This window comes from Armigeres subalbatus, chromosome 2 (assembly GCF_024139115.2).
Source record: "Armigeres subalbatus isolate Guangzhou_Male chromosome 2, GZ_Asu_2, whole genome shotgun sequence".
Classification (NCBI taxonomy): domain Eukaryota; kingdom Metazoa; phylum Arthropoda; class Insecta; order Diptera; family Culicidae; genus Armigeres; species Armigeres subalbatus.
Genome location: NC_085140.1, coordinates 356955256 through 356975470, shown reverse-complemented (window position 1 = coordinate 356975470; position 20215 = coordinate 356955256). Strand labels below are relative to the sequence as shown.

At 35.0% G+C, this 20215-nt stretch overlaps 1 protein-coding gene across 1 annotated transcript; it reads right to left on the bottom strand.

Annotated features, from left to right (window-relative positions):
• Nucleotides 1-327: 327 nt before the first annotated feature.
• Nucleotides 328-2516, bottom strand: LOC134217119 (zinc finger protein 814-like). The gene is made up of 2 exons (XM_062695900.1): nucleotides 2363-2516; nucleotides 328-2301 (listed from the first exon to the last, which is right to left on the bottom strand). Exon 2 carries the CDS (start codon nucleotides 2298-2300, stop codon nucleotides 345-347), a length of 1956 nt encoding a protein of 651 aa, XP_062551884.1. The 5' UTR covers nucleotide 2301; nucleotides 2363-2516; the 3' UTR covers nucleotides 328-344.
• Nucleotides 2517-20215: the final 17699 nt, after the last annotated feature.

Here is a 20215-nt window from a genome sequence, read left to right as displayed (position 1 = left end):
ATTGATTTCTTCGAGAAACATGGAGTCAAGGTGATGAAAAGTCCGCCATATAGGCAATCCATCGAGCAACGGTCAAGCGGAACATATGGTCAGAGTTGTGAAGGAAGGTTTGAAGAAATTTCTGTTGGATCCGGATTTGGCAGGATATGTCGTACTTCTTGTTTGGCTACCGAAATACTTGTTTGGAGGATAGACATCCGTTTCCTTCCGAAAGGTTGTTTAGTTTTAAGTCAAAGATGCTGTTGGATTTAATAGGAACAGTTATGACTTAAAATGGAATTGTGTTGTTCGGAAACGAAAGAAAGCAATAACCGTTTCTAGTGAGAATCTAGTTTCAATTGTGACTATTTAATTTTGTGCACATCGAGCAGATGATCTTCCAGTGCCGGCTTCGTCCTAAACGACATCTTACAGTGTTCACACGTGAACGGCCGGTCCGTGTGTACGATAAAGTGGGCAACCGTGGTCCGTTTGGCCGAAAAGCTTCTCCGACACAGCGTACACTCGTAAACCCGGGCGTTTCGTATCTGGTAATGCTCCACTGGATTTTTCACCGATACCCGTCGCCGCTCCTCGTCCGAATGTCGGTGCGAATGATCTCCTAGCTGGGCTTTGTGGAAGAATCCTTCATCGCAGATCAAACAATTGAAGGGACGTTTTTCCGGGTGTTTTTGCTCGTAGTGCTCAACAAGGAAATCCTCATCGGTGTACTCTTGCTCACAGTCGTAGCATTTTCGTAGCCTATTCTCCGCGTTAATGTGATTCTGGATGTGCCGATGCGCTGTCCGTTGTACTTTAAATGTTTTCTTACACACCGTACAGGGATAGTTCCGCTCGCCGGTGTGTGTTGCCTTGTGATCTTTGATGTTCTTCTTTGACATCCATTTTTGGCATTGGTCACACTGCACTTTTTCGTAGACGGAGGTAAATTTTGGCCTCGGCTCAGTGCATTGACTTTCGTAATGCTTTCCACCACAGATGGCACAAGTGAGTGACAGTTCTTTGATGTGACTTTCTTGGTGTTGCTGTTCTGCTTTGGGGGATGCAAATAATCGGAAGCACATGCGACACTCATTAATGTTGACGTCATCGATAACGAACGTTCTCCACAAAGATGAGGTGATCGCTGATTGTACCGAATCGATACTGTGATCGGCTTTAATGTGCTCACTGGCATGTGCCAGAAGGAAATATTCCTTCCCGCAGATAAAACAATTGTAGAGAGCTTGACCATGCGCCTTCAAGCAATGAATGTTGTAAACATTGATTTTCGAATCAAGAACCTCGTCACAAATCTGACATTTTCGTTTGAGGTTCTGCTTGGGAGTTTTCAATGGAAAATCCTGGCCGTGTTCTTTTGCATGTTTTTTAAGTGCAATTTTTGAAGTGAATGTCTCTTGGCAAAACGGACAATGCAGTGAAATTTTGTCGTTTAATTTATGCTGTTGGATTTTATGTTTCTTATGGTGAACATAGAGTTTGTACGTGTCGTCAAACGTTTGATTGCAATCAATGTACTTGCACTGCAATTGAATGGGTTTGGGTACAACTCCCGGATGATCTTTTCGAAGATGACCATCATATTTTTTGGCAAACATAAATTGCTTATTACATTTGATAAATTGACATTTGTACCGAGCAACGAATAGGCTTTCAGGAATAATTGTTGGTTCATTACTAATGAACTGTTCCAAACATTCTGCTTCAGGCGGCTCATCTTCTTCCTGCTCTACTTCCTGAGCATCATGTAGGTATTCCACTAAATATTCCGAGATCTCCGATCGCTCCTCATTTTGGTTATCTTCTAACTCAAATTGACTGTGCTCAAAACCTACCAACTGATCATCTTCGTCCTTCACAAGATCAAAAACATCAACTTGAATATCATCAGCTGCTTCCGTAATATCCTCGGAGGCAAGCTGATCATCTTCGACATAAATAAAATCGTCACCAACTTGCTCCTCGATGATAACGTCTTCTTGCAGCTCCTCCACAGTTGCCGCAACAACTTCTTCCTCTACAATCTCATCGGACGTCAATAGTACGTGCTCTGCTGGAACTTCTTCCGGGTTGCAGTCTGGTTTCAATTCTTCTGTCTCACCGTAACTGATGATAATCGATTTGGTTTCGGGTTGATGGGTAACGTGTAGTATATCGGATGTTCCTATCAGTGAGATGGTCAATTCATCCAGAATGGTGACAATTTTGGATATCACATCGTAGTACCGGGCCACATTGATCAACATGCGACACTCGTTACTGACGGTTCCAGTTCCCGCCTGGACATAAGTTGAAGCCATTCTAGCGAAAAAAAATGTTACGATTAATTTGTACAATTTAATATCTATTACAAAATACAAACCTATTGATAAAAACACTAGAATATGAGAATCATTGTAGCACAGAAACAGCGGAACTTTAATTTTATTCGTAGGGCCAAAATATTATGCATTAAAACTAAAATGTAAGAAATTTTAACTTCACCTGCGCGTTTTCCCCACGTTTAACAAAACAGATTTCAGTTTGTTTGGTAAACAAAAAATAGCTGTCACATTCGATTCACAGTCACAAAGCCCTTCAGAAAAATACGTTGCCGAAGCTGCCACCAGCGCCACCAGGGCACTATGGGGGATCCCCATACAAGCGAGCGGTCAAAAATAAAATTGGACTTTTCAAGTGATTTTCCACTTTGCTTTAGCTGTGTATGGTCGAAATAGCATGAATATATAATTTCTAACACCCTTTAGGGATCGTCTATGAATTACGTAATATTTTTTCATAAATTTGATTAACGTGACAAAGCAAACCAATTTCGGAAGTCTAATTTCACATGTTTTCTTAAGAAGAAGGAAGGGGGTTGTACGAAAACTACATAAACTAAGTACAGCAATTTATGGACATCATGAACCCTCCCCTTCTCCATCCTCATTTGTGGACTGTCGTCTATATATTTTTGTATATTTTGCGGAAGGTAATCATTTTTGTGGGAAGAAAGTAACAAAACGCCTCCCCTACCAATAAATCTAATAACTTTTCATTGCTCTAAATCTGAAGTTGGCGGCGAGAGAACCGAATTAATGTTAAAAGACATTAATTTCATGACATTCAGTGATATTTTTTGTTCTTACTCTCATGCCTCACAATTTGTATTTAGAACAATCTGTTTGACAAAAAGTACTAGGTTCTGAAGGATCCTAAAGCATTAAATGTTAATCAAAGAATCAGAAGTCAAGAACGAGTAAAGTACGAGACACTGAAGACGTCCTAACAGGTCGAAATACGTATATGTAGAACTAATACGAGTTGGTGGAATAAAATGGAATTTTACTAAACTCGTCTTATGACAGTGAAAACATTCCACTAAAAATAGTTAAACAATTTTCTTAAAGAATCAGAATTGGAAATAACTTTTGAAAAGGGTTAGCAAATTAGAAATCGCAATCCCATGACATTTGTACAAGTTATTCAAAAAATAAATGAGAATAATATATTCTCAAAAATGTGAACATTCATTCATTCCACAATGCTCATTGTTCCGAAAAGCAAATTTCTTTCAATTTGAATAACAACACTATTTAAATTATTTTGATTTGTTTTCATGATTTCTACAAGTTATATATAGCATCATTCTTTTTCTGTGTGAAGGTATAAATCTTTAATGATATTTTCTTTCAATTCCATCAACGATGGAAGATGACATGAATTCATCTAAAGTATCAGAGGATAAAGAACTTTTAAAAATCTTCAAATATTACAAAATTACGCATGGCATAAGAATAACTAAGTGAATTTTTTTCCAATGTCTCCTCGTTATCCAAATCGAGGCTTAAAATAGATCTGATTCATATAAGGCACGAAGAAAATGTCAACATTTGCCTCTCTTGATCATTTCTTGCATTATGAGTTCTAAATTTCTTCTTTTTATATTGACTTTCCGCTGGTTGTTCAGCCAGTGAACCTCAAAGTGTAGATGAGTGAATAAATATTTCCCTACCTTTAGCCAGACATTCATGAACACTAGCAGAATTTCATACTCTCCGTACTAACTAAGATATTGTTCGTCTTTACTTTTGCAATAAACATGTCGGGAATTATTGATTCCATGAGATTTATAAATATTTACATACTATGAAACCTCATATTTAGTTCTCCATCAGTAGCTAATGAATAGCTCAGAAAAAATAGGTTTAGGAAATGACTCAAACCCACTCAAGCCCCAAACGCAATTCAGCGGAATGGCGACGGAACCAGTAAAATTTGACGGAAATATATAAATTCCGTTACCGTTACCGTTGTGCTGCATTGTATTGGGGTTTATTCATTCACTCCCTTTGAAAAGTTAAAAAAATTGTTATAAATAAAGTCGAAGTTATTACCAAATACATGTATTTTGACCATACCCTTTGAGCCCATAGTTCAGTCTGGCCCCATTTCAATAGGAAACGATGGGACTAGATTTCCCATCGAATGAAACTTGTTGCGAGAAAATCGTGCACAAATAAGCGTCTAAATGGCGATTTGCGCACATACATACAGACGCGCATGCACACACATACAGACATCACCTCAATTCTTCGAGCTGAGTTAGTTGATATATACCACTACGGATCTCCGGGCCTTCTATCAAACATTCGTTTTGGAATGAGCATTAACCTTGGAGTACGAGAGAGGCAAAACACAGTAAAAAAAAATAAATGAAAAAATCAAAGTGATTTAACTCTGTTAATTGCAAATACTGGCAAGAAATTATTTCAGGAAATTTTAGTCGAAGCTTCGTCCTTGATGTGCATCATAAAAGAACCCGGGGATTTCTGAGGAAAAAAAGTTCTTCACTATCAAAGTTGAAAATAGCGTCGTTTTTGGAAAAAATATTGTTTCGCATTTTTTCATTTTTTTTTCACAATGTAACCATTAGTTTTGCATACCATTTTAAAGCTTATACAATTACCTTTGTAATGATGTATTAACATTAAAGAAAAACATTAAGAAAATATTTCAATAAATAGTTGAAAGTAAAATATTTTTTCAGGAAATTTGTTAACTTTTTTACCCATTTCTGACTTTGACACCTTATATCTTTGGAACTAGTGCACCTAGAGACTTCAAATTCAGAATTTCTCTTAATTAGAGTATTGACAATGGAGAGAAAATATTTTAAAATAATTCGGAAGACATGACATTTTCGATTAATGACCGCCCGAAATCCTATAGTGCAGGGCTGCCATATATTTTGTTATCTGTATTATAGATAGTAGAATCTATAGATGAGCGAAAAGTATGGCTGAGTCGATGTTTTTGCCCGTGCACATGCGCATATGATGTCACAGCCCTTAACGTTTCCATTGAAATCGTGACGTTATGATCGTTTGATCGTTTGGAGACACGTTTGACAGTTCGTTTGGAGACAGAGGATTTATCTTCGCTCATCTATATACTCCACTATCTATAATCTGTATTATAGATAGTAGAATCTATAGATGAGCGAAAGCATGGCTGAGTCGTTTTTTTACCGTGCACACGCGCATATGACGTCACAACCCTTAACATTTCCATTGAAATCGTGACGTCATGCTCGTTTGGAGACACGCTTGACAGTTCGTTTGGAGACAGAGGATTTATCTTCGCTCATCTATATATATTCCACTATCTATAATCTGTATTACTCTAGATTTTGAACATCAATACAGACATGATACAGATTACAGATTTTCTACAGATGTATTAATCCTATACAGATTTTCTTATTTAGAATGTTGTACATGAACTCTTGATCTGTCTCAACGCGAGAAGGATTCTTGCATTCAATCAACCTAAAGATTAACTTCTACCGGATTTGGCTGAAATCTCGAAAATCAGTTATCCAAAACAAAAATTACAAATTCCACAAAAATTTCTCATGTGAAAACTTAAAAATTCGTAGGTATTTTAAAAATATTAATAAACAAAAGAATTCGAATTGTGATTAACTTATGCACTTTTGGCGAACTTCCTGAAGTTTTACAACTGTGATTCCTGAAATTGTTTAAGGACATAGTTGGAAGAGTACTGTCGTGATTTCTGGTTCTTGATTCACAAAATGCCAGAAGAGGTTTGGAGTCTCTTGATAAGTCTTGCTCCTCTTTTAATTATGGATTCTTGATAATCTGTTCTTGATCTTCTCCTTTTCTTCAAATTTGATCCGTTCGTCATGCCATCCGTTGTAAGAATGACCTCTTGCCCCGTTGACACCCGCCTTTTATTCAGTTTGGCGTTGGCAACGGTTATGTGTTGTTTGTTATACTTAACCCCGCCTACCATGATCCATTTAGTCGAATTTCTAGAAATTGTGATGCAAACACCGAAAATACCATAGAGTGGCGGATTAATTTATTATTTATTGTTGAACGAAATGAATACTGTGGCTCAAAGCTATAGAAGTGTGATGACTGAAGGTACTGATTCATAAGTCCTAATTACGAGGAATTATCAAATAAGTACTATCAACCTAAATTTGATCATACAAGGTCAAATTTTTTATGTTTACAATATTTGTGGGGGTTGAAAAATAATCTGACTATTTTCGCCCTTTCTATGCTTGCTCCTGCCACTGTCGTGTTAATGTTTTCTACTATTACTTGGTAGAATGAATGTCAAAAAGAAATGTCTACCCTTGTCATTTCTGTTTAAAAGTTTACCGTAGAATGTTTAAAGCTTAGCAATTGTGAGTGCTATCCAAATCCCATCTGATTACAAAAAAAAAACAAATTCAGTTAAATATAAATTCCATTCTTTATTTCATTCAAGTTTAATTCACATTTAATGCAATTCGAAGTCAATCCAAATGCAATCTGAATTTATTCCATTTTTTAACTCAATTCAAAATGAGCCCAAGTTCAACTCAAGAACAACATTATTTCAATCTAAATCCCATCAAAAATAAAACCAATCTAAATCTAATCCCATAAAAATACAATTTGGAATAAATAAAAATCTAGGGTAAATGATGTATCTTGGACAAGCGCAGGACATTCATTAGAAAATATATCGAGATTGAATAGTATAAAATAATTGTAAACCACTAGGTTCATCCAAATTCATAAGCTATGATTAGTCTTGTGTCTCCATTGCCCAATTTTTGAGTAAATTACTTTTACTAGGTGTAAACTGTGATATATTGCGAACTGTAATTTTTTCTTTTTGGACATCAAATATATAATTTCGACATGGAAAATGCATATATTTTGGACAGAGTCATTTTCTCCTAATTTAAAATGGCCACCTACAGATCTCAATGGTATGACTTACCTACACGTATCCACATTCATTTAAATGCATTTATTTGCTTAACTGACATAGATTAAACCAGAAATTAACATTATTTCGCAATCTTCTCGATATCATTGAAAACAGCCTGAAAGTTGGCAATTAATGGTTCATCCATGTACTGTACATGGGGTGACCAATAAATGTCTGATGAATAAAAACATAACTTCATTTTGGTCTTCCTTTTATCATCCGTCTTAAGTTCATGTTAAGCGATTGGAATATGTTAGTATCTCAATTACAATCAAACTTTGGCCGCAGGACCTCAAGATTGCCGTTTGAACCAATTTAAACGTGTTTCAGGTGCATGTTACGAAGAGTCCTATTATGCATGTTCTCCTGCATACTGGCGTCCAGCAGGCACTTTGGTAGATAGCTTTACATTTTAGATAATTTTAAAGATAAATAATAGTTGATTTGTGAATTCTCATCAGGAGCTGCTAGAGTTGAGGTAAAAGTATGCAATGATCATACTTTCGATAAAAAATTTCCTACACATTATCTAAAATTGATCGAAGAAGCTCAGGCTTGTCCAAAATATGTACATGTCCAAAATATATCATTTACCCTAATTGTACTCCTTATTCGACTCTAAATCAAATGTATCAAATCAAATAATTAAATAATCAAATCAATACCAAATTTAGTTCATGTTCCGTCCGAATCCAATCGAAATCAAATACAATCCAATACCAAATCTTCGTGTTGTGCAAATTCAATAGAATTTTATTTAAGGTACAATACATATTCAAAATAGGTTTTATTCAATCAAAATCAATTTAATACAATTCTTTCAAATTTAAATGTAATTAATTTATTTTTTCAATCCATTTCCATAAAGCTCTATCCATTTTCATAAAAATATAGTACAAAGCAATTGTAATTTAATTTTACTTATTTGAAATCCAATTCGTTTGCCTAATTGCCTCCAATTGTAAAAAAATATTTATTCACTTTATACTTGATTCCTTATCCCTCAAATACCTCTGTTTTTCATAATTTTGCGTGATTTCTGTTTTTTCCCAGCTACAATTTATCAATATGGTCCTCAATTTTTCCTCCATTCCCTCCTTTATTTTTTTTATTACAAACGATAGCGTAACAGTCAAAATTACATGGACCGATCGTATTAAAATTCTGTATTATGCAAAGCCTCAAACGCAATTCAGTGTCAATAAATTTGAAATCATTGTAAAAGCACTAATAAGCTCAAACTAAGCCCAGGCGATCATCTATTTACATTATACTTGTTTTTTTTTAAATCGCTATTTTTTTTCCAAAAACACCAAACAGAATTCTCTAAATTTCTGCTATTCCCATATTTACATTTTATCAAGTTTCAACTTCGATTTTTCCGTGACTCGGCATTTTAAAACGGAGAATAGCAGGTTAAACACAACATAAAGCAAGGGTATTGTCACTGGGTGATAAATTCTATAACCTTGATGCTCTTAAAGATGTATTATTCACTTATTGCTGCTGATTCTGATACAATTAAACTCCAATCCTAAAATCAAACCAATACAATTGGATTTAAACCAAAAGCCTTTTAAATTCATTCCAAATGTAGAAGTGCAATTCAATTTCATTTCGATCCTTATCCGAATCCCTATCCGATGCAACATAAATCCTGTTCGAATCTTATCCAAGTCCAAGTAAATCAACTTAATCTTTAATTAGTTGAACTCCATTCGAATTCTAATACTAAACCAACACAGAACCATTCCATTTTTAATACTAATTCAAATTGTTTCCAATTAAATTTGAATAGAAATGAATACAAATCTAGTCTAGATTAAATCCATTTTCAAGAGAATAAAATCGTAATTCAAGCGTTTCCGTCGTAAAACTAATCTAATTTATAAATGTTTTTTTTAATTCAGAATAATTCATGCCAAATCAAGTTCAAGTCTAATTTAATTTTAATCTATTTTAAATCCAACCCAAATCTGCAATACAAATGTGGTTCAATCCAATTCATTTAAAAATTTGAGCCCAAAAAAATCAATATTGAATCACAACAATTTGTAATCTATTCCAATCTTGATTAAAGTGGAAATTAAAATCTAAATGAACTTCTTCATTACTAAACTTAAAATAAATCCATAATTATTTTTGTTTACATTAATCCAACTCTAGTCAAATTCAAGTTTAATACAATCTGATTTTCTGTTCAATAGATCTGTTCTATGTTCATTTGGCTGGTTTTCAACTAACTGTTCTATATGCATTTCCATAGTTAATATTTGATAGCTGTTTTATGCCTGCCATTGTTTGAATATGCATTTAGTGTGCCAAATACCATGAATATACTATGTCCCGGACATCAAAAAAAAATTCCCACCCGAAAGCTTTTTAGGTCGGTCAAAGAATCGAACTCACCATCTTTGAAATTGTAATCCTACATTACAATCACGAATGCAGTTGAAAATTATGTCGAAACATTTCCAATGTTCAATAGAATTTTAACTTAATTTGTTTCAAATATGACATAGTTGGAAAACTTTTTTTTTACCTTTCATTGCACACTTTCTGATGATATTTGATACTGTAGATCTGTGCATAATTTCAATTTCCAGAATATTGAGCTAGCAGGGTTCACGAAATAACATGAAATAAAACTTAAACTCATTTTTTTTTATGTTGTGCAAAACCATCACGTTCATCCGAATTTCATAATCCAAAATGGTTGCTTGCTGTTGCACCTCGCGATATTTGAGGGCACTACAGCAAAAGGTATATTTCATTATTGGCTTTACTCGCAAATATCACTTTCTAAAGTGCCCTGCCTCGACTGCAGTTCCAAAGTGACATTTCTTATTACTCTGATTCATCTATCAGAAGTCAATTGATTCATCGGATGCTGCCTCGACTACAGCTCCGTGTTATGTACTGTTCAGTACTCCTGATACTCTACCTTAGCTATCAGAGATCAATTCTAGATGCTGAATACTGCCTCGTCTACAGTACAGCTATTTTCTACATTTCGCGTTCTTCTGATACCTACCGATTGGGAGCTAAAGTTCTGCTACCGTCCACGCCATTGTCGTGATTTCTGGTTCTTGATTCACAAAATGCCAGAAGAGGTTTGGAGTCTCTTGATAAGTCTTGCTCCTCTTTTAATTATGGATTCTTGATAATCTGTTCTTGATCTTCTCCTTTTCTTCAAATTTGATCCGTTCGTCATGCCATCCGTTGTAAGAATGACCTCTTGCCCCGTTGACACCCGCCTTTTATACAGTTTAGCGTTGGCAACGATTATGTGTTGTTTGTTATACTTAACCCCGCCTACCATGATCCATTTAGTCGAATTTCTAGAAATTGTGATGCAAACACCGAAAATACCATAGAGTGGCGGATTAATTTATTATTTATTGTTGAACGAAATAATGTATCAATTTGAATAATGTTGTATTTATTGATCAAGCCTTATTCTCTACATGTACCACAATGGCAGTCAAAATGGCACCGGACCTTCTACGGATCAACCCCACACCTCCCGCACTCCTCTCCCACCAACATTCGAATTCATCGAACAGCTTCGAACAAAAGTTTAATATTTAAATTACTAACCTGTTCACAGCATATTTATTCACTTCCCGTGATAATGAACATGTTTATCCAAAGAGTCCTATGTATTTCGGCTTGAATTATATCATAAATCAGCAGTTTCGTGCCAATTTATTAGCCGTTCGCGATTTGGTGGGTTTATCACTGCACTTCACTTCTTCTCAAAGGGCACTGAAAAAATCAAGTTTTTACTCACTTCTCCGCACATGAGCAGCCCGAAATGTTGATGGAATGCAAATTAAACATCACTTTTCGAAATCAGTCACTTGTTCAAACCGAAAACTTAATATAAACTGCTATTTTTGCCCGAAAAAAAACGATTAAAAACTGATCGCGGAGCGAATGTCAACAACGGCACCGGCAGCAGCAAACTAATAACTAGGGTGGTTCAAAAAATAATTTTGCTCCGCCACGCTCAGTCGAATATGATTTATAATTTGGGTGTCATCCGATGGTTTGGGCTGGTTTGAATAGAAGCTTACCGTGCACAGGTCGTTTCAGGTTTGTATGACAGTTGATATGGCGAGCTTGAATTAAACATTATTCTGATTCTGGCACTCCGTCATTGGGCGATGGCGAGGGGGGGACACCATATGACTGGAAGAAATATTCAAGAGCTTTAACTCTATAGACAACTGTGATATCTATCGCACCAGGGGCAGATACTTCTAGTCTAGTCTAGTCTACACTATCGCACCAAGGGCAGATGCTTCAAACAAAAAGTGTGACATGGGGGTGAGTGGGGTATAAAATGCTATTTTTGCGTTACGAAATCAATGGAACTTTCCTGCGATGCGGTTTTCGTTCAGTGAAGTCTCTGGAATGTTGCTTTCAGCTATGCGGGTTCTCTTCTCGCCAGCGTTTGGAGGGGAGGCACTTTAGCCAGCGTAATAAAAGGTTCAGTTTCCCATGCTAGTTTTCATATAAACTTGAACCTGCTTGCGCTCAACCAGTTTTTGTTCAAATCGGTTTTTGGATGACACTCGGAGCATGGGACGGAATCGAGTGAGCGTTGTGGTGCTGGGTCGTTTTTGAACCACCCTACTAATATCCTTTGATTTTTATAAATACGACACCAATACTACTACAGTATATGACAGTTTTTATTGTACCAATACTTTCAAAGCTTTGTTTTGGTACTCAACCCACCTTCACCTTAAAAGACGTCTTGAAACACAGAAAAGGTTGTGAATTTCGATCTTACCTGATCATGAATCTTTTCAAACATTTTTGTTGAGACTTTGGCAAAGTTCACGTAGAGTTCAGTAATATTCATCCAGACAAAATATTCATCATGACATAACATCATTGTTCCAGAATTAGGGCAACATATTACATGTCGGGGCCTTCCTTATCCGTGCGGTTGCGGCTACAAAGCAAGACCATTCTAAAGGCGACTGCGTTCGTTTCCCGGTTCCGACCTAGGAAATTTTCGGGTTGGAAATTTTTTCGACTTCCCTGGACATAGAAGTATCATCGTGTTAGACTCATGACATACAAATGCAAAAATGGTATCTTGGCTTAGAAACCTCGCAGTTAACAACTGTAGAAGTGCAATGAACACAAAGCTGCGAGACAGCAATGTCCCAGTGGGGGATGTAATGCCAATAAAAAAAGAAAAGAATTACATGTTGGAACTAGAGCCTGGATAGGTAACAAAGCTCTTGTTGGAAGTAGACAAAAAGATTGTTAAGGTCAATTAGTTATTCATGTGTGTAATCAATAAAGCCGATTTGAATTAAATTCCCGAAATTAAAAAAAAAACTTTTTTATGTAAATCTTAAACTACCAAGAAGAATTACACGGTCTGATGCTTCTACATTATTGCACTTGGATTCTTGAGAAATTCTAAGGGTTATCTGGGATTCCTAATAAAAATTCCTTGCTATTTTGGACGGTAATTAAAATTTTTTTTACCCTTTTTGAACTTTTAAAACAGCAAATAAATTAAATTAGGAACCTCAAATACTGTTCATAACAATCAGAACTATTCGAAAAATTAGATAAAAATTAAAAAAATATCGTTTTTCCTCAAATACAGACAATACAGATTTTTATTTTAGGCCAATACAGATTTACTAAAAAATCATCTGACAGCCCTGGCTGCCACATCCAGAAAATGTGCACTGCTAAAAAAGTTTACACACAAAAGACTTTAAAGAATGCTCTTTTGACTATAAAGTAATCAATTATGAATTCAATGTACGCTCTTTCATGGGAGAATACACAGAGAAACTACACATAAAATGGAATAAATATTATGCACAATTGTGACTTTCTTTTATTCACAAATGATTCACTTTTATCAGGGTTTGCAGAAATCGCTCTCAATAGATAACGAACAACGATAAAAGAAGAGCCAGTGCTCCCCGCATTTGGAGCTTTCTAAAAGAAATTTATCATGGGGTATAGCATCCCGAATCAGTTCTCTATCATGACAACTTGCGAAAAAAGTCTCTAGCGGTATGCTACATATCATATATGTATACAGAGATAATAAATGAGAGACTTGTTCTTTCGCTTTAGGATTCAATCCCTGACTTTTATGCATAAAAACAGGAAAAATGTGTAAAGCTTCCCGAATAAAAATATTATAGAAAAACAATACAATGTATTGTAACATCACTATAAAAAACAATAAATTTACAATAAATTTAAATGTAGATGAAATAATAGAAATACATTAGAATGTATTGTTATGAACCATTCATTAAATTGTAATTTAAGTTTTCGCATTAGAACGTACGGGTTGTTAAGTATCGTAACTATATAAAATTTGAGATTTTTTCATACACTATTTTTTGTCAAACAATAGAGTGTATCGTAAATATATTGTTGAAAGATGCGAAGAAAACCATTCAAATTACATTAGGTTGAATTGTATTTTTATAGTAAAACAATACGATATTGGATTTCTTAATTATGACGGCTTTACCGGTCAAAAATGAAGTTTAAAAAAAAATGCATATTTGTGGCGATAAATATTGTTATATTGCTAATATGCAATTTGAATAAAATTTTCAGAAGATATCAACGATTAAAATTTATGCACTAACAAGTTCTAAAAACAATTAGAAGTATCGTTACATTTGAGAACAATGTTGATGTATTATATCCATGGTGTTGATACAATATGGACAACTATCGAGAACAATATATCCTATTGTATACCGTAGAGCATATGGTAATTCAATTGTTTACACTGTTGAGCCTATGGTACACTTTTATCCGGGTTATGCTTTTTATGCATCAAATTTTACTCCTTTTGTGGGTAGTCCCGGATAAAAATGTACTATTGGTTCAATAGTGTAAACAATTGAATTACCATACAATGTACGGTATACAATAAGATACATTGTTTATTGATGGTTGCACAGATTGTATCAACACTAAGGATACAATACATAAACATATTTCTCTAATGTAACAATGCTTGCAATTGTTTTTGAAACGTTTTCGTACATAAGGTTCATACATTGATAACTTTTGAAACGTTTCTTTACATTGCATAAAAACTATTTAACAATATTTGCCTCATAGCGCCAAATATGCATTTTTTCCCTTTAAATTGCATTGTTGAACAGTAAAGCTGTCACAACTGAGAAATCCAAAATCGTATTATTTTACCATACAAATACAATACAATCCATTGTATTTTGAACAGTTTTGTTCGGATATTTCAACAATATATTAACCATACACTCTATTGTGTGACGAAAAAAATGTATGGAAAAATCTCAGATTTTGTATAGTTACGATACTTAACAAACCGTACATTCTATTGCGAAAACTTCATTTACATTTGAGTAAATGGTTCATAACAATGCATTCTAATGTATTTCGACGGTTTCATTTACAATATGATCTATTGCCAATTTACAATATAACAGTTTTGTTCGGATATTTCAACAATATATTAACCATACACTCTATTGTGTGACGAAAAAATGTATGGAACATTTTTCATGATTTAATTTGAGTACTGCAATCAAAAGCTTTCATGTTTTTCTGTTGATTGCGCTATTCGAATTAATTCACGAAAAAAATGTTACTTAGGTCCTTTTGAAAAGTTAAGCGAGAATTGTATTGTTATTCTATAATATTTTTTATTCGGGGTCCCATTCTCCCGCAAAAGAGCATATATCTCCCGAAAAGAGCATACTACCAACAATCAATATGAAACTGGCGAATATTTTATGGTTCCAGTTTTGCAAGATATGGGCAATCCTCGGTACCCAGAAATGTCATTACGAATCAGTACGTAAGTTATTGACGACCCCATATTAGAACAAAGTTTAGCACTGCCGTCATGGCAACATTGTCGAATATTATTTTTCACCAAACAATAATAAGCTGGAAGCGGATATACATTGACCATTTATTTATTTTTTCAGATATATAATGCGAAGAAGCAATAATAAGCTATAATTGGATATGGAGCACGAGTACTCTGCGCACATTTTGCTTCCCAAAATGACTCTGTTGATGTGAAAATGTTGATTTATTAGGTCCCAAAAAGGCCTAAGCATCTAAAGCTTAGAGCGTCTTTTTTCTGGCAGTACGCAAATTTAATTCCATTGGAGCACGTTGGACTGTTCACGGCGTGCCGGCGGTTTCTGAGTCCCTTGGATAAGTCCCTCAGTAGCTGCTCCAAATGCACTTCCTTACAGATATCAATGACCGGTAATTTATACATTTAAGCTATTACATGGAATTTTCAAAACCATAAAAGGATATATGCCAAACTCCGAAATTTACTTAAATGCACAGATGAATAGTGATTTTAATTTTATTCACTTTCAATGATTGTTTAAAAGGCTACCAAGATCTAAAGCAATTTATCATTATACAAATATGGAATTTATAATAATGAGACCAGGTTTCATTAATCTATTTTATAATGATATATAAGTTGATCTGAAAAATGTGTTCTTAGTTCGTTCGTTCAGGACTTCTTTTAATGCATTATCAAGTTTTCATACTATGGGTCTATCATTAAAAGAATTTAGATTTTGAATCTTTAATTTTTCAAAAGCTCTTCTGTAAATGTTATAAGTTTTCATAGATCTACAAACCACAGACAATCTGAGAAATACCCATTGAATGATTATATATATTTTTTTAATTCTGTGTCATTTTTTTATGAATTCTTAGGGTGTAGGGCCAAAATCTGTCAAAGAAAATTATCTGTTTAAGGTCAGGTAATATTTATAGAAGATGACTGAAGTAACTTAGCGAACATTATTCTTTTGTTTAGGATGTAGACATAATGTGTGTTATGAATTCATTTATTATTGTGTTATTTTCAGTAAAGACATAAAACAGCTTATCCTGCGCCTTTTATTCCTATTGTTAAGAAAGTTTATTGGTTGATTGGTGAAACTGGCAACACGGAAAAGTTGTAGAATATTATAGTGAAAAATATTGTCAGTTTTGCTGGTAACAAAACGCGCCGATCACTTTTCAAGCACCTTTAAAATCGTCGCCAATATCATTATTTTCAATCTGTGGTAGTTCAAAGCCAAATTATGAAAATATGCATGAAAAATAGTACTAAATTTCGGGAAATAATGTGATTATTGAAATCAAACAATTTTGTTCACAATTGATCTGACAGATCTTATTGCCATTCTTGCTGGCGACGATTTCGACGACGATTTGCTTTGCGACGATTTCAAATCGTCGCGGCCGATAAGGTGGGAAATTGATAATATGTTGGGAAAAAAGGTCCGCTAAATTATAATACTTTTTTTTTGTCTTTATTTAAGAGACTTGCAGCCCGAGGCTGGCTCAATTATAATACTAGAATGTAAGTAATAATGAATTATAAATAATATATTAAGGGTGATTTAATAAAACCAAAATATTACTGCAATGAAGAACAGAAATGCTGCTATCAATAGGTGATCGCTCGTGCATAGGTGGCACTCCCAAGCAAGCTCTCAGCACCCATCGTTCGGTATTCTGTATTAAAAAAAGAGTGTTTATAAGTTATGCAAATAATTATTTATTAATAGTATCTAAAGATGGCCAGAATAAGGTTCCATATATGTATTCCGTGAATTTAGTCAATGTGCATAAATGTGATAAATATGGAAGTCATTTCGCCAACCTGGTTCGAATAGGAAGATTGCTTCATGTAAAAAAAAACTTTAGATTTTCTATATGAGTTTGATAATGGATTTTTATCTTGATTTTTCCAGGAATCCTGCAAAAGTATTTTCATGATTTATATTGAAGGCATTTTCGTATCATCGATGAACATTATTTGATTCTATACTAATTTTCGGAATTCATTCGAATGGATATTGCTAATCATCTGATGGAATCTCAAGCTTATGTTATATCGGCAGGACCTGAATAGATTCTCAAGTTGTTTCACTTCGAATGTAATATATTCTTGTATGGCTTCTGTAGAGCATCCCAGGAAGATTAAAAATAAAGTCTCAAACACAATTCAATGAACGGCGACGGAAACGGAAAGTTTAACAGAAAATGTATGGGCTAACTGTCAATCTCAAAATTAAATAAGTTTCAAAGTAGGAAAGGAACCAAAACATGAAGTATTGAAAGCAGCAGAAATCCAAATCTGGAAGATGATGCGGGCAACTTTTTAAATGAAATAACTATCATGTAAAAAAACAAATATCCGCCAATAAACTAGCAAAGTTTATTGCAGAAGACAAGCTGTCTGTACAAGTCACGCTCGTGCTGAACCAAACTGAAGTTTTGCGCCTGTACGCCGCACTGAAACTTGCTTCAACGGCCCGCGTGGGTGTACTTGACCTGAAGTATCCTTTCATCCAACTCCCTCTTTAAATATATTCCTCGAATTCGGGATGTTGTACGGGAAAGGTCGTTTCAATTTTTCAAACTGTACACGCAATACGTCCACTATCTCAACCACTTTTCTCTCCCGGATTGCAACCGGTCAGCTATATCGTAATTGACTACATCTGACCAATTTCCGTCGAAGTAAGACGGTTTTACGAAAACAAAATACGGGTCTAGAGACGATCGGTGATGTTCATTGGGAGTTCGTGTACGACTTGTCTATACAGACATGCATAGCTTGCATCCGCAGATACTCCGATAATGGACGGAATCTTGTCGGAGCAGAAAGTCTTTTCATGATAAATCGACCTAAAAGTATAAAGAGTATTTAATAAATTTATAAACAAATAATATAATACGATATCTTCATTGTATTCCAAAATTCATCACCGACATCGACAGGAAAACGATAAACAAACAAATGCAGTCATACCCATGACAACGGTAGAAAATTAGAACAAATTCAAATTCAAATCGAACGATTGCTTAGTTTTACTGGGTACCGCGGGTACTGACGAGCTTAGTACATTGGAACCATAAAATGAGTACTAATTTGCACTGACTCCAACATCTTGATAATTATATCTATGATACTACTTTCAGTTTTGCGTGTGAGGCGTTAAACACTTGTTAGTTCATAGGGAGTGAGTGCTAGTAATGGACCCCTTAACGACTGAAATTTACTTCAGTCATTCCGCTAGAGCGAGCTTCTTAATAAATTGTAGTTCTGCTGCACCAGATGACAAGCAACAGGTATCAGCAACGTGTTTTGTACATTAAACTAGCCAAAACAGTCATTTTTACTACTAAAGCAATAATTTTAAAATGATGTTGCTAGCATGTCTATTATGACCACCCCCGGGTCCATAATACGCAACGTTGAGTTTGTTTATTTACGTATTATGGTCCCCCCATTTGATTTACATGTTCCATTCCCACATGCTCCTGATTATGGAATCCCCTTGTGTGCTACAGCAATGGACCTTTTAGTGTATTTACATTTACAAATTAGTTAATTTAACTAAATTCCTGCTACCCAGTCCATAACAAAATGTATGGAACTGCTGTCCTGTTACATGAAGCAACTCCATCCGACGGAAGTTTGTAGAAAACAATCGATTCCAGCATTTAATTTGGGGTTTTGTTCAGGGGGTCCATTATACGCACGGGGTCCAATACACTCCCTCACTCCCTATATGTCGCTCATAAAGGCTGATTTATTACAGTTCAGAAAACGGGGAAAACGTGCCCCGCACGGTAACCGGAATATGTACACTAATAAAAATCCACACATTTTTATTGTCAAAAATCTAAAAAAAATACAAATAAATTTTGTGTGCGTTAATAACAACGCGCTATAGGATAATCCACATATTGTTTAATTGTTTATTTAAAGTTCTATCTGGTAAAAGGGGAAAAGGGAATATTCTTTGTCGACATCTTTTAAATAAAAGTGACAAGCAGAAGATTTCTTTGCAGTTTATCACCTCAGAATGCAAGTTCGCATTGTTTTCTATCGTGCTGAGGTGATAAACCACAGAGAAATCCGGTGCTTGTCACTTGTTATTAAAAAGAGAGAAGCCGACGAAGAGAATCCTCTCTTGCGACATTCGTCCTTATTCCAGATAGAGCTTGATTTGTTTACAACATCAACAGGCTCTGTGTGGCCCCAATGATGGTCTTAAAATATAAAGTAGAGTAGAGTGGGGCAAGAGTACGCACTAAGTTTTCAATTGATCATGTGGCCTTTATGAAGCAAGCTTCTGCATATCAAATCAATGTTGACGATTCATGTACTCTTCCTATATGCTATATTCAGGGATAAAATATTATTGATATTCATTTCTTTAGAACCCTTATTGGAAGACAAGTGAAAAACGCACTCTTACCCCACCGGTGAGGCAAGAGTGCGCTTCGGGTGGGGTAAAGGCCCAAACACAATGTCAGCGGCACGGAAACGGCAAATTTGACAGAAAATATATGGGCTAACTGTCAAATTTGCCGTTTCCGTTGCCGTTCCGCTGACATTGTTTTTGGGGCTTAAGAGTACGCATTTATCCAATCATGTGCTTTAAGTACAGTCGCCTCTCCACATCTCGATATTGAAGGGACCATCGAGATAGGGAGAGATCGAGGAATGGAAGGAAATTTTAATTGGTTACTAGATACAAAAAAAACTAGTTGCTATAAAAAACAACAACAAAACAAATGTCGTTTCCTGTTGTTGATATGTTTGTTATTGTCCAAAACTGGTCTAGTCGCCTAAAAATTGAACATATCGACATAAGGAGAGTGAATCCTGAACAAAATATAATCAGAACACATCGAGATAGAGAGATATCGAGATAGGGAGGTTATCGAGATGTAGAAAGTCCAAATGTATGTAGACTGAAGGGACTGAGGGAAACCATCGACATAGGGAGAGATATCGAGATATAGAACATCGAGATGTAGAGAGTCGACTGTATATATTAACATAAATAAGAATTAATAACATTTAATGGATGTT

Bases quoted from the DNA above. Each gene is read 5' to 3' on its own strand.
- LOC134217119 (XM_062695900.1), bottom strand. From the start codon at position 2,300: ATGGCTTCAACTTATGTCCAGGCGGGAACTGGAACCGTCAGTAACGAG.